At 37.1% G+C, this 15,585-nt stretch overlaps 2 protein-coding genes across 2 annotated transcripts; one reads left to right on the top strand and one right to left on the bottom strand.

The window, feature by feature from the left end:
• Positions 1–3,201: 3,201 nt before the first annotated feature.
• On the bottom strand, positions 3,202–3,786 carry LOC132608264 (probable transcriptional regulator RABBIT EARS). Its single transcript, XM_060322316.1, has one exon. It carries the CDS (start codon positions 3,784–3,786, stop codon positions 3,202–3,204), a length of 585 nt encoding a protein of 194 aa, XP_060178299.1.
• A 6,445-nt stretch (positions 3,787–10,231) lies between these two features.
• Positions 10,232–11,044, top strand: LOC132608263 (uncharacterized). Its single transcript, XM_060322315.1, has one exon. It carries the CDS (start codon positions 10,232–10,234, stop codon positions 11,042–11,044), a length of 813 nt encoding a protein of 270 aa, XP_060178298.1.
• The last annotated feature ends 4,541 nt before the right edge of the window (positions 11,045–15,585 follow it).

The following is a 15,585-nucleotide window of genomic DNA, read 5'->3' as shown; positions in this document are numbered from 1 at the left end:
CATTCGTGACTGGGGTATGGTGTTGCTGCCCCCCCCCCCCTCGCTGCCAGCGGGCGCTGGGTTCCCAGCGGGCTGTGCAGTGGCTGTTGGCAGCCGCTCAGCCTCGCTACCAGCTGGCGCTGGGTTCCCAGTGAGCTGGACAGTGGTCGCTGGCTGCCAGCAGGCGCTTGTTGGGCAGTGGTTTGCGGCTGTTGCTCGGCAGCCTCCGAACTATCAACTTCGCCCCCTAATTCGTCCCCGTACACCATAAAATCACGATCAATTTCAGCGCCCTCATAAAAAAAAACTAAGTGAAATATTAACATCTTCCGGACAAGCAAAAGGAAACACATCCTCCACAAACTTTACATCACGAGAGACAAAAAATTCCTTCGTATCAAGATCAAACAACCGCCACCCCTTCTTACCAAATGGATATCCCACAAACAAACACTTTCTGCTCCGACTAGCAAATTTGTCACCCTGAGTTTTTTGATTATGAGCAAAGCACAAACACCCAAAAGTACGAATAGCATCAAAAGAAGGAGGTTTATTGAATAAAATTTCAAAAGGTGTTTTATTTTCAAATTTGGGTGTGGGGGTACGATTTATGAGATGAGATGCAGCAAGAACACATTCACCCCAGAAAAAAATAGGCAAATTGGCCTGAAATCTGAGAGCCCTCGCAACATTCAACACATGTTTATGCTTCCTCTCTACCCTCCCATTCTGTTGCGGAGTACCCACACAAGAGGTTTGAAACAAAATACCAGTGGCGGAAAAATAATCGATCAAACAATTAAATTTTGTACCATTATCACTTTGTACAACTTTAATTGTTTGATTAAATTGTCGATCAACCATAGCAACAAAAGACATAAACATCGGAAACACTTCTGTTTTATCAACCAACAAGTAAATCCAAACAGCTCGGGAAAAATCATCAACAATTGTTAAAAAATAACGAGCTCCACACGACGAAACATGGCGATATGGGCCCCACAAATCACAATGTATTTTCTCAAATATTCTAGATGCATTATTATCACTTAAAGGAAATTTGTCTCTAGGAAGCTTAGCACGTAAACACACTTCACAATCCTTTGCTAAACTACTCTTATCACTACTGACATGAGGAAGCAACTTAACTACTCTCTCGGAAGGATGCCCCAATCGTTGATGCCACAATTCCAATGCGGACGTTGCCACGACAGTAGACACATGTTGCACCACGTCCGGTTTGCTAAAATAGTATAGTCCGTCCCTCCTAACTCCCGTTCCAATCAGCTCCTTCAGTGGGTCATGAATAGCACACACATAAGAATTAAAAGAGACAATAGTATGTAAATTATCAGTAAGTTGGGGGACGGAGAGTAAGTTGCAATGTAAATAAGGCACATAAAGGACATGATGTAAGGTGATTTTATCTGACAGTCGAACAGAACCTTCCAAAGAAGCAAGCACCTTTTCACCATTAGGCAAACCAATAGGACAATCAACAGTATGGACATCAAACAACCAAGATTTCTCACCGGTAACATGATGAGTAGCACCAGTGTCAATAATCCAAGAAAAAACATCAAACTTACCATTCAAGCGATTTTCGGGAATTGTAGCATTACCAAAAAATCCCGTAATAGCCTTCCATTGTTCGGAAGTAAAGTGCTGACCGACGGCAGCGTTATTTGATGCGCCCTTGAAACGAGTAGGCGTGATATAGTCCCCGGGTCGGTCTTGAGGACCGAGAAAATAGGGAGAATTAGACTCAATTTTGGGTGGTGGTGGAGGAGGTACGGCGTCACCGGCCATGGAAATTTACGATGAAGAGAAGAAAAAAAACGTGTGGCCTAATACCATGTAGAAACTATACAATCTTGACTTGTTCCATTCATTCACCAAGAGAGAATATATATAGGATACAATCTTGAGCCCTAGTGAAACAAGAAAACTAAGATCCTAGTGAAACAAGGAAACTAACTAATATATGGTAATTATCTCCCTACAAATATGCTACCAAATAATATAATGATATTATACCGCAATAGATATAAACAACATGGCCCTTGATAACCTTGTCCGATCTTTACAAATTGATGAAGAAAGACTAAGTAAGCCAAAAAAAAAAAAAAAAAAAAAAAAAAAAAAAAAAAAAAACAGAAGATTGACCATGCTTTGCGAGAAAATATTTTCTTAAAGGAGAAAGATGAAAAATATGGCTCTCATTAAAGAGGCATTGGAGATTGGACGTCTATGAGATAGAGGATGACTCAGAAAGAAACTGAGCTTGAGTTCGTGAAATCACACGACCAGGTTCAGAGTATATTCATCAAGCTATTAAACATTGGTGTATTCTAGATAATGTCTCTTGGAGTGAGAATCTAATTTAAACGGGGTAGTATTTTGAAAATAAACTAAATTCATTCTAAGTACATTTTCTTAGTTCATGTACAAGAAAATTAATATGGTTGTGTATATGTATTTAGGAAAAGGGAGAGGGATAGAATTAATTTGATACACATGTTTTTGAAGAATCATTGAGTCGGTATGTTTTTCATTCTATCTTCAACAGAATATCATTAATTGAGAGTGTTCTTCCTCTCAAAACAAAGAAAAGTAAAACAAAACAAAAAAGGAATGAAGAAACAAACAATATAAATAGCACGTTTCCTTTTGTAAAGAGCATTACCGGTTTTTTTTTTTTTTTGGCTAATGAAAGAGCATTACAGTTAGTACACCTAAACTTCTAGAAAACTATTTCTGATCCAAATATATAACTGAATCAAACAACCTTTTTAGTTTTGGAGTACAAGCATGCGTACTTAGCAAAAGTTTAACGTTTAGCTAGGGATATAGAGAAAAGGAACAAAATAACAATATTCTTTTGTTGATTTTGATCGTTTAACTGAAATAATATTACACCCTAAAAAAGTTTTTTTTTTAAAAAAAAGAGGGAAGTTGTAAAGGTGAGGAAAGAAGTACCTCTATGATGGATTCTATCAAGTATATTTGATCAACATGTTAAAACAAACTACAAGTCTTTCGTCGAGGACCAGGGGCGGAGCTAACATGAAGATCGAGGACGGGTTTGGTAGAACTTAGTAACTTTGATTCGGAGCGTGTATGTTTGCTGAGAAATTCGGTGAATATGTACATATAATTAATAAACTTCAGATCCCATAAACTTCAAATTCAGAACCTATTAACTTCAAACCCTAGATCCGCTTATGTCGAGGACTCAGGTGGTTCCATCCCTAGCCTAAGCTCAAGGTCCAGTTCTGAAACAGGATTTCGCTGCATGCCCTTGTTTTCTACTTGCTCATCCACACAAGTGCTTGCTTCTTTAATTAATGGATACTCTTTGAATAAGGGTAATTGCATAAGATCTCCAATAATCACTTCATGATTATGATCATAATAATTCACCTTGGATGTAGGATGATCATTTTCTTCATCATATGTAATACAAGGCCTTTTTGAGGGGCTACTAATTACTGTTTCATCGTATGATGATGATACTCTTCGTTGCAACGAGTCATCATTTGCAGGAGCTAGAGCAGGAGGAGGAGAAGGAGGATTAACGGAGTTGTTGATGTCCAAAGAAAGCAAGTTTTGATCACTTGAAAATTCTCTAAGCCTGGCTCTATCTCTTCTATGGATGTTCATGTGTCCACCTAGAGCTTGTGCATTTGAGAAACCTCGTTTACAAAAGCTACACCTATAAAACTTAACATGCCCCAAACCTAGCTCCTCGGAGCTCCATGTGATTATTTGGTCAGATTTCTCAGGGTTTGAAGGATCAATCTCCATAGGATTAATTGAAAGGGCAGGGATGTGAAGAGGAGGGATCAAGAGATAATTGGAACAAAATTGAGAGAGGGGGTCATGGTCGGCACAGAATGAGACTTTTATAATTGACAAGAATTGAACAAGCATGCTTGATTTCGTATTTAAGATGATGATTAATAACTATGACTATAATATGAAATTATCTTTCTAATTAATAGCAAGTTGACACAATTATCCTATTGAATATTTTATTACTTTTTTAATTAATTCCTTCAAAAAAAAAAAAAAATTGGATGTATGGTGGTCCGGGGTAAATGGATGACAAGGGAAGGACAATGTGTGAATCGAACCATGTTATCTATGTGTTAAATTATGTGACTAACTAACCTATAAGTTTAAATTGTTCAAAAGAAGACGCCCCGCTGATCATGTGTAGGCACTCTTCTTTAAGTATCAAGTACACGAAAACTCTTTTTTATAATGAATAGTGAAGAAACTTGAACACGCAACTTGCACTATAAGAAACAAGACATTTTGAAACAAAAATTTATTGATTATTGTTGCAAAAAGTACTTTTGGCAACAACATTTTTTGTTGTTGCATAAACTTTTACCATCGGCGGTTATCGCAACGACATGCAACAACTTTTTTGTTGTTGCAAAAAATACTTATTGCAACAATAGTCAATATATGACAACAAAATTAAAATGTTTGACAACAAAAAAAGTTCATTTTTAAAAGTTTCATCATATATGCCAACAATAAAACCAAATTGTTGCCAAATATTAAATTTTGTCAACAATATTGTTTTTGTTGCCAAAGAATTGTTGTCATTTTTGTACTTTCTTGTAGTGCTATACCTTCTATATATACCATGTTGCTTATGTGATTGTCGTCTAAAAATTTAAATCGTTTTAGAGATGAGACACGTTTATTTATGTTAGATTTACAACAAACTTGCTCATGAATGATTTAAAGCTGTAGCTTTTAAGCGTAGCATATTTAGCCTTATGTTACTCTCCAAAGGTGATCACCAATATTACAGACAAACTTGTACCTATCTCGACCTCTCCTATTAATATCTTGCTGGCAGAATTTCAAGAGTTGAAAACCCTGAATCACTAACATATCTAATTCGACAAAAAAAATTACTATACGTAAACTAATATCAAAAGTGCTGGTTTAAATTGACGAAATGTCTAAAAAAGGATTCAAGTACGGATGTACCTAAGAACTTACTGGATCGTTGTGAGTACTACAAATGAATAACACTTTGGAAGAAGCGATAATACTCCAAACGCCTTTACTCGATATACCTCTATATTTATAAGGGTACTAGAATCTGTAGTGTGTGAATTTTGGACGAAATCCCCATCTTTTCTAGTTATAATATCCAGTAATTCTTTCATATATCATGTGCAAACACTTTAAATCATAAGTAAGTTTAAGAAGTTTTTTGAAAGGCTTCTTGAATCTTGGATACAGAATACATAATTGTACTTGTTTCATGAATATACGTACAACGTATACAATAAGAGAGCTGACCATGAATTATTCGAGATTTGGTTAAGTTAATAGCATTGAACTTGAACACGACTTATATTCTTGCACGCTTAGAGAAAATATAATGCAAGGTCAACGAAATATTTTTATGTATGACTTTAATTTGTCAACGGCTTCCTCACTTGTTCTTTTGTCCATTCATTAAGCAACAGTGGAGGTTCTTGATAAAGAAGTGCTAACCAAATTAGCTAATTTGGAGTGGTAGGATTCATTGTATTCGTAAATATTCTCAATGCTCTTTCTGTTGCCGCCCATGTCTATATATATATATATATATATATATATATATATATATATATATATATATATATATATATATATATATTATTTTACTTTGCTGTAACTAACATGATTTTATTAACCACCAAAGTAATCGTTACATAGCCACAGCCCAGAAAACACATCTGGCTTCTTTTTAATTAACAATTTCAACCTATTCGTGAGTAAATTACAAAATGTTTTCAAGAGTTATGTTTACTGAAATTTATTAAATTTTTGACAACCTCCCTCCTATTACTGTAACTTGTGCGGGACGCCCTTTTTATTATTTTTAGGACCCGTTTGGCCATAAGAATTATTCACTTTTTTCCGATTTTTTTTTTTTTACTTTTTTCAAAAATTAGCGTTTGGCTATGAAAATTCCAAATACAACTTAAAGTTGTATTTGAAATTTGAAAAACTTGTTTTCCAAGTTTTTCACTTTTTTCACAACCAAAACAAGTACATTTCAACCAAAAAAAATCTATTTATAAAAACTATGGCCAAACACAACTCCAACCCCAAAATTTAAAAAAAAAAGTGAATTTTTTTTTTGTTTCTATGGCCAAACAAACGCCTACTTAGTATAAGTTATGATTATTTCAAGGCACGCCTTCTACTACACGAATAGACTATTTTCCAAAACAAATTCCACTTGTGTATTAGGCCCACACACATATGATTACTCACTCAGGATGTGATTGATGTATCTAGTTTGTTTCATAGGAGCATGTATCAGTTATTTAACCGGTTCAAAACACTGAATGTAATTAGGGACGACAAATAGGCGGTTTGAATTGAATTTGGGCGAGTTAAATTGAATTGAATCAATAGGTGAATGCCCCAATTATATCCAAAGATTACTTGAGTTGAGATGAGTTGGATCATGATGACTAAACATGAGTCATAACCTTATAACCCACTCGAATCATATTTTCATTGCCTAATTTTGTGCTCCCCAAATGTAACATGGTATGTTTAGAATTCTGATGGTACGATCAAGGGTTGAAGTGCACGGATACCAAAATTCGGAATCACCATTTAAGTCGCACTCGCATTGTGTAAACATTTGCAAGCCTCCCATTTCGGAACAACTTCAAACATCTGGTATATGAAGTTAGGTTTGATATATGGCCGGAGTTCAGCCACTTTTGCCTGAATCTCAGCCATATGTAGCTGAATTTAGTCATTTTGGTCTGAACTTCTGGCCTTTTTGCTTGGAGGTCGGGCATTTTTGCCCCAAGTTGAATATGTGGTTGAAATTCAGTTTTTTTTTTTTTTTGAACTTCGGGAAAACAAGCCTGAACTTTAGCCATATGTAACTTCAGACATTTTTGTCGAAATTGTTCTAAAGTAGGTATAGACGTGGAATTCTTTTTAAAAGAGGGTACAATAACATACATGTTAAATAGTGATGTCCAAGTAAGATACCCGTAATAAAATTATGCGAACAAGGATGACAACAAAGTTAATTCAGGGAGCCCATATTTAAAATCTTCAAGAGCTCACTTGGAATTATTCCCAGCACCTTCAATTCCAATCTCGATTAATTTGATCGGCATGGTCGTCATCCATCAAATTTAGCAGAAGCTCAGAAAAAGAAATATCTCCAAAATTTCAAAAAAACAAACTTAGGCCTGTTGTTAAAGGTAAAAATTCAAAATGGCTATAGCGTAAAGTCACATGTACATACTGAAGTCTGAAGTTCGTGTTAATTATCCAAATCCATACGACTAAAATGCAAAGGAAAAAGAGTAATTTCATATTGCCAATCTAAGAGTAGTCATTTTGTTCCTTGGGAAACAAAGTACAACATTGATAGAGAATTTGCCAGATATATATGTACCAAATGTTCTTGGTTGGTTTGAAAGAGTAATTTCATTTTGAGTTACTCAAAAAAAAAAAAAAAAAACACGTGGACATTGTTAGGTGATAAGGTCGTCAAAAACGATTAGTCTAATCTACAAGCATTTTTATAGATTCGAGAAACGTGTGTGGTGACATTCGAGGTTGAGGAGGATGCCCTCCCAAGTTGGTTTTGTAGTCAAACATTATGGTTAAATTTATTTAACTCAATTGTGACACATATTTATTCTCCGATCCTTAGTTCATTGTATGTCGTCTGCTTCTATAACAGTCCCTATGAGATGTGGCAGCGCATGATCTAAATAAGCAAGTCACAACTCGCATGATAATATTCACGTCATCTTAGATATTGACACTTCTCCTTAATACTAAGTAGGCTAATAATTAAACCTTTAAGCTTTACAGATATTGTAAAAGCTTTTAAATAGTTAAATGATTAACATAATTTGATTGATTTCAAAAAGTGAAGTTAAGTTCATGTTTCAATATCTAGAAGTGAATGTAAGTTATGATTTTGCCACTTTTATTTGTGTATGACTATTAATGTTAACTCGTGAAGTTCTCATACCATCGGCTCTAAAAAAGCTCTCCGTACAAAAATTTACCCGTTAGTCTCAAACGGTCAAAAGCTACCTTCTATGCGACTGAGCATCACGCTCCGTCCCGATGGGGACGCTGGAGGTGTCGGAAACGGCGCGTCTGGTAGAAAAAAACCATGCCCAAGAGAATCCGACTATATTGCCTGAGAAAAATCAAGAAATCGCTAACTATGCTATGGCAATTCGAAACCCAGCCATCCCAAGCCCTAGCAAAAATCGATTTGGGGATCCGAGTGTCAGAGCTCGGAGCGCCACCCACAACGGAGTACCTGCGGTCCTTTTTAAAGCTAAGGACTATTATGAAGTGATGGCGGAGGAATGCAAGTTTACTCTTGTAGGTAAATTCATAAAAACCCGTCCACAACTCGACAAAATTCGCTCTAAATTTGCTGAAAAAATCACTGTTAATGGTACTTGTAGAATTGGGGTGTTTAATTATCGCACAGTCTTTCTCGACTTCTCGAAAGAGGAAGATTTTAAGAGTGTTTGGTATAAAAGGTCTGTAGACATTGAGGGACAAGTGATGTGGTTTGAAAAATGGTCTCCCAATTTCAAACCTGATGAGGATTCCCCTATCGTCCCAGTTGGGTGTTATTATCACTGCCACTTTTGGTATTATGTGAAGCAAATAGTTGAACCTGCTGGCTTGCCTCTTACAGTCGACTTTGCCACTGATCATAGAACTAGACCAAGCATGGCGAAGGTTAGGCTAGAGGTGGACCTTACGAAGCCAAAAGTGACCTCCATATTTGTTGGAATAGAAGAGAATAATTCTCCTCTGAAGGGGTTCTATCAGAAGTTGGAGTATGAAAATGTACCAAAGTACTGCAGATTTTGCAAGATTTTGGGACACTCTATTGTCCAATGTAGAAGGGTGAAACAAAAAAAGTCTGACGAAGAAAACAAAACTGAGAAGAACAATACAGTGATTGAAGCAGGGGAATCAAGTGCCAAAAAAGACAATGATATAAGCACGGTACAAGATCAGAAGGAAGGTCAGAAGGTTGAGGGCACAGAGAAGAGTATGAATAATGAGCACGAGAAAGGAAAAAAGAAAGCAAAGAATCAGAGGCAACAAAATGAGCGAGAGGAGGTCCAGCAAAAAGAGGAGAAAAAACTGGAAAAGAATGTTCATAAAGGGCAAAACAAAGAAAAGGAACATACTAGACAAGAAACTGAGCAAAAAACTATATCTGAGCTTAAAGAAAGGCTGAGCAAGATTAGACAGAGGAGAAAAAAGAGGATGCCAAAAAAAAAAGTGAAAATCAACATGAAAAATGAATGCATAAAAGAAGGGAACAACAGGGTTGCCGAAGAGAAGATCACTGAGCCAATGGAACAGGAAAGAGTAGAAGAAGACTAGAGTGAAGGAGAAATTGAAACTAGAAATGCTGAGAAAGAGGGGTATCAACAACGGGAGAATATTGAACAGAGGAAGTACACAGATGCTGAAAATGAGGAACAGGTCGATATACAAAAAGAAAGTACTGGCGAAAATATAAGAGACAGCCTTATAAAGGTTGCTGCCTCAGTATCCTCTAGCCTTCCTTCTATTATTAAGAATCACCCTGGAATTGAATTGGTAGTAGATTTGAACGACAACATGTTAGAAACCTACAATGACCAAGAGAAGTTGGGCATCAATGAGGAAGAAAACACTGAAAACAGCAAGCAAGAAGAATGGAAAGAAAACGAAAAGGCACAGCAGTCCCAGGAAGAAAGTGATGCACAACAACACTTAAGGGAAGTTTGTGGCAGAATTGGAATTTCACCAGAAAGAAGAAGAAGAAGAAGAAGTAAAATAAGAGGATTTGAGAAAGGTAACAAGATCAAAAAAGGGGCTAGCAAGAGCATCCCACCTGATATAGGCATGGATATGTGGATTGAAAGTAGAACAGGTGAAAACAAAAGCAAGCAAAGCAACAAAAGCAATACTGAAGAAGAGATTACGGTTAACAGCCAAGACAACATGATGGATAATCAAGAGGTGGAGCACAAAAATCATGAGCACAAAAGCCATGAGCAAGAAAACCACCAGCAGCAAGAAAGTGACATGTCTTCAAGTAAAGGGGACAAAAACAAAAACAAGAAGAACAACAAAAGCAGCAAAACAAACAAACAGAAATCTTCACCCTCTAGCAGAGGGGGAAAGAACAAAAAATCCAAACATTAAGTTTCCAATGATCAGTGCAATCATCTGGAACATTAGAGAAGTTAGATCAAGAAAGGCCATTCACAAACTAAAGAGAATGGTCAATAAACACAAGACTGATATGGTTGCTATGTCAGAACCATTGGTAAATAGTAATAAAATTGAGGGTTACAAAAGATTCTTGGGCTTCAATCACTGCATCTCCAACATCAATGGCAAAATATGGTGTTTTTGGAGAGATGGATGTGATGTTAGTGTTATTCAGAATCATGTCCAGCAAATGACGTTAAAAGTTCAAAAAAATCAAAATTGTCAGGAGATGTTTGTAACTGCTGTGTATGCTAAGTGTACTGCTTCTGAAAGAATGGAGTTATGGAGCAGCCTGGAAAATCTCAACAGGGTTATTAATCAACCTTGGTGCGTAGGAGGGGAATTTAATGTCATCCTCCATCCGGAAGAAAAAATTAGAGGACTACCTCATAGAAACTCCGAAAGTTATGACTTTTTTGAATGCATGGACTCGTGTGGAATGATGGACATTGGGTATATTGGCTCTAATTACACATGGTGTAATAATTGGATCCCAAGCTTGAGGATATGGAAGAGATTAGACAGAGTTTTTGTGAACGACCAATGGGCCCAAAAATACAGTTCCAACACTGTGAAACACCTACCAAGGGTCGGATCTGATCATAGGCCTATGTTATTCAAAAGTAAAAATGATCAAGGTAGTGGCATGAAATACTTCAAGTTCTTAAATTTCTGGACATCTCAAGAAGACTTCAGGGAGATAGTTTGTAACACCCCTCATCTCGGAGCTGAGTTAAGCTTAAATCATTAAAGTTCTAGTAAGTTGATAGGCCTATTTTGGGCAGTGATAACTCCTTGATCCGTTATGAATATGGAAGAACTTCCTTGATGGAAGTTGTAGCCCTATTAAATATCTTTCCAACGGTATATTAAGGGGATTAAACGGACATCTGTGCAAAGAGTTATGCCCATTTGACTGAAGCCTGTACGCTGGAAAAATCTGTCTGCGTTACGGTGATGAGTTACGGGCCGTAACAGTGAGTCGTGGTGACTACCCAAAAAGGTAATATTTCTACTCCCTAATCACTTATAGTTGTGAATTGATGAATTCTTGGGAGAATAATAATTGGGTTTGTTGAAGATGATTATATGAATTATGCTAGAATTGTTGGATTGTTGACTTGGGATTGTTGTATCCATATGGTTGATGAAAAATGATGTTAATTACATCTAATGGGATTGTAGAATTAGCTAGAAGTAAAAGGATGGGGATTTGGTGAAGAAAACACCATTAATGAGGGTTATAAAGCTTCAAGCCTATTAAGTGTTTGATAAAATGCTTAGAGGAACAACATATGGATATGGTTGCTAATATAGAATCCCTATGACTTGTATTGCTATAGATTGAAGTTGAAGGGATTGAAAGACATTGTGATACGCTCAAAAGCGGGAGGTTAAGGTATGTAGAACTTCCATCCACATGTGGGAACCTCTACGTTCTTCCCCATGATCCGTTTCGTAAAATCTATGAAGTTCAAATCCTAGGGCATTAAACCCAACATATTGGTAGCCCGTGATTATGTATGTATGTACATGAATCCCGTATATATGTTCGTTATTGTATTCCTAACCTTCCATTACGGACATTAGGGATCCTAGCTTAATCCATGAATCATGAATTCTTCCTCATGTGTTCTCATTATGTTCATATGAAACTGCATGAGTTATTTTGCAAGTTATAAACATGTTTTCAAGTCAACTACAAATATATGATTATGAACTATTGTATTACTCATAAATCAAGAACATGTTTACAAGCTATTTCATGAAACCATGTTTACAAGCTATTTCATGAAACCATGTTTATAAGTTATTTCGTGAGATCATGATTTCAAGACAAGTACAAGTAAATTCACGAAAGTCATGGGCTTCTTAGCCAACTATATTATGTTCATGTTTTTGGGAGTTGCATGAATAACCGAGAAGGCTCAGATAGCCTGAAACTATGTAGCCACCATAGGACAAGGATCGCTCCGCCAGTTAGGACGATACCTTAATTTCACACTGAATGGTTCCATCAGGTACGTTATTACCTTATACCCTGGCAAGGTATAGGGGCTCTGCTGGTCCGGTGAGGTACCAGACTCCACGTATCCACGTGGTGATATTATGTGTCGGTTTATGAAATGCTCTCCCTACTTATCATGTTTTACTCATGTTATGTATACGTATATGTACTCATGCTCATGTTCATGTCCAAGTTTCCAGTTTCAGTTCTTATCATGTTATTCCATGTCCCCTGTTATTTCTTCCGGTTGCTTTACATACCAGTACATTCAATGTGCTGACGTCCCCTTTTATTGCCCGGGGGCCTGTATTTCACAATGCAGGTACGGAGTTACAGGACGACGCTTCTGATCATTAGGATTTACTCGTACCAACTTATCGGTGAGCCCCATCTCATTCGGGGTTTAAACATTGTATTTCTCTGTTTAGTTTTGCATGTAAAGGTATGCTAGGGGCCTTGTCCCAGTAATTATGTTTTCCAGTCAGACTCATGATAGAGGTTTCATAGACTAGACCAGTCAGTTATGTTATGTCAGACATTTGGAGTCGTATAGCCATTTTGGCTCACTCATGTTTTAAACAAGTACTTTATTAAGTATTATGAATTAATATTTATTTTACAAAGGCTCATCATGCATTCACGTTATATTCCGCTTATGTTATGCATCATGATGATTTAGCAAGTCATGTGGTTCGCTCGGTCACATGTAGTCAGGCACCGAGTGCCGTGTTACGTCCAGGCCATGGTTCGGGGCGTGACATAGTTACTGCGGATTGGAGGTTGCACATTCAAGGCAACCCCATGTGGAAATTGCAACAGAAACTTAAAAGATTGGGAAAAGAACTCTCTAAGTGGTCAAGGGAAGGAATAGGAGATGTTCATGAAAATACTAAAATGTGGGAAGACATGATGCAATTTCTAGAAGACAAGGATATGGAGTTGAAAACAGAAGATAGTAGAGAAGGCCTTAACAAAGGGCATGCCGAGTATATTTGTTGGTTGAACAAGAAGGATAACATTCTTAAGCAGAAATCGCAAGTGAGGTGGTTTGAGGAGGGGGACAGAAACACTAAGTATTTTCACTCTGTCATTAGGGACAAAAGAAGAAGACTCAATCTGACGAGAATAATGAACAATAGGGGAAGATGGGTCTCTGGAGATGAAAAGATTGCTAAAGTGGCTCTCAAACACTTTCAGCAGGCATTCAACCTCAAACAGGCCACTCTTGACCCCAGTATTCTTGATTGCATCCCCAAATGCATCGGTGAAGATGACAATAACTTTATGATGAGTTGCCCTCAAGAAGATGAGATTAAACAGGTTGTTTTTAACATGAGCGCAGACAGTGCTGCTGGCCCTGATGGATATTCAGGAAAGTTCTACCATTGTTGCTGGGATATAATTAAGGATGATGTGGTAGAATTTGTTCAGTTTTTCTTTCTTGGAGGAAAACTGACTAAATTCTTTTCACATACTCTCCTAGTATTAATCCCAAAAGTAGAATGTCCTTCTAACTTCGCTGACTTCAGGCCAATTAGCCTCAGTAACTTTTCTAGCAAAATTGTTACCAAGATTATTGCTAGAAGGCTGAATCCTTTGCTCCCTCTTATGATTTCTGAAAACCAAAGTGGTTTTCTAAAAGGAAGGCTTATTACAGAAAACATTCAACTGGCTCAAGAAATTGTTCAAAATATCAAATGCAAGAATAAAGGTGGCAATGTGGTTCTCAAGTTAGACATGGCTAAAGCCTATGACAGGATGTCATGGCCCTTCTTAATAGTTGTTCTTCACAAGTTCGAGTTCTCTGAAGAGGTAACCAATATGATGATGGGAGTACTATCCAGTATATGGTATTTTATCATCATCAATGGCACAAGGAATGACTTCTTCACCTCATCTCAAGGACTTAAATAGGGAGATCCACTTTCACCCTCTCTTTTTATTATTGGTGCTGAAGTTTTGGCTAGACTTCTTAATAATCTTAATCAAAATGAGCAGTTTTTTCCTTTTTCCATGTCAGACACAGGACCACTAATTAACCATTTATCTTATGCAGATGACATTGTTATCTTCTCCAGTGGTAATACCAAGTCTATCAAAATTATTATGAAACAAATTCATCGGTATGAAAAGAGCTATGGGCAAAAAATGAACTGCAACAAGTGTTTTTTTCTGACCGCCCCTGGAACTGGCCCTTCTATGATCAATAAAATCAGGGATGCTACTGGATTCATGGATAAGCAATTCCCTTTTTAATATTTAGGATGCCCAATTTAGTTGGGAGCCAAAAAAGGGGAATACTTCGAAAAGCTCCTTTCCAAGATCATCAAAAGGCTCAACGGTTGGCAAAGCAAGATGTTATCATTTGGGGCTAAAATTGTTCTCATTAAGCATGTCCTGCTGTCTTTACCCGTCTATACCCTCACTGCTCTCACCCCCCCTAAAGGTGTTATCTACCAGATGGAAAAGCATTTTGTGAGATTTTTTTAGGGCTCCTCAAATGGTAAAAATAATTACCACTGGAGCTCTTGGGAAAATCTATGCTCTCCAAAGGAGGAGGGAGGAATAGGGGTTAGAAAGATGAAGGACATTTGCGATACTCTGAAATTAAAGAATTGGTGGAGATTCAGAAGTCAAGATTCCTTATGGGCTAAATTCACGAAAGCCAAATATTGTATTAGAGCTCACCCTATCAGTAAAAGATGGGCTTCTGGTAACTCCCATATTTGGAAGTCTTGAACCAAGAGCAGAATCAAAGCAGAACCGAACATGATCTGGATTATTCAGAGTGGTGGAAGTAGTTTTTGGTGGGACAATTGGACAGGCATTGGTAATATTGCCAAATACGGTCCAAACTATGTGCATTCAGCTAGGACTCAAGTGAAGGAGTTTATATTGGACCAAACCTGGGATATAGAAAGCCTTCTTAACATTTTGCCCAACTGGATCTGCCAGATTATTCTCAGTATCAACATAGGGGATCCTAACAAAGAAGATTACCTCACTTGGAAGACTACTTCAGATGGAATTTTCGCAAACAAAGAAGCGTGGAATGAAATTAGAAACCACAACCCGACGGATCATCTTATCAGTAGAGTTTGGCATAAAAATATTCCTTTTAAAATCTCATTTCTGTCTTGGAGAATGATTAAAAATAGACTGCCTTTTGCTAACAATTTTGTGTGCAGGTTTGTAGAAAATATGCCGACTGACTGCCTTTGTTGTTCAGTACCAGCTCTAGAAACAATCTACCATTTATTATTTGATGGTGATATAGCTCAGAG

This window comes from Lycium barbarum, chromosome 8, assembly GCF_019175385.1.
Source record: "Lycium barbarum isolate Lr01 chromosome 8, ASM1917538v2, whole genome shotgun sequence".
NCBI lineage: Eukaryota > Viridiplantae > Streptophyta > Magnoliopsida > Solanales > Solanaceae > Lycium > Lycium barbarum.
Note: the sequence above shows the minus strand (reverse complement) of the source record. Positions and strands in the feature narration are given on the sequence as shown.

Bases quoted from the DNA above. Each gene is read 5' to 3' on its own strand.
- LOC132608263 (XM_060322315.1), top strand. From the start codon at position 10,232: ATGATCAGTGCAATCATCTGGAACATTAGAGAAGTTAGATCAAGAAAG.
- LOC132608264 (XM_060322316.1), bottom strand. From the start codon at position 3,786: ATGGAGATTGATCCTTCAAACCCTGAGAAATCTGACCAAATAATCACA.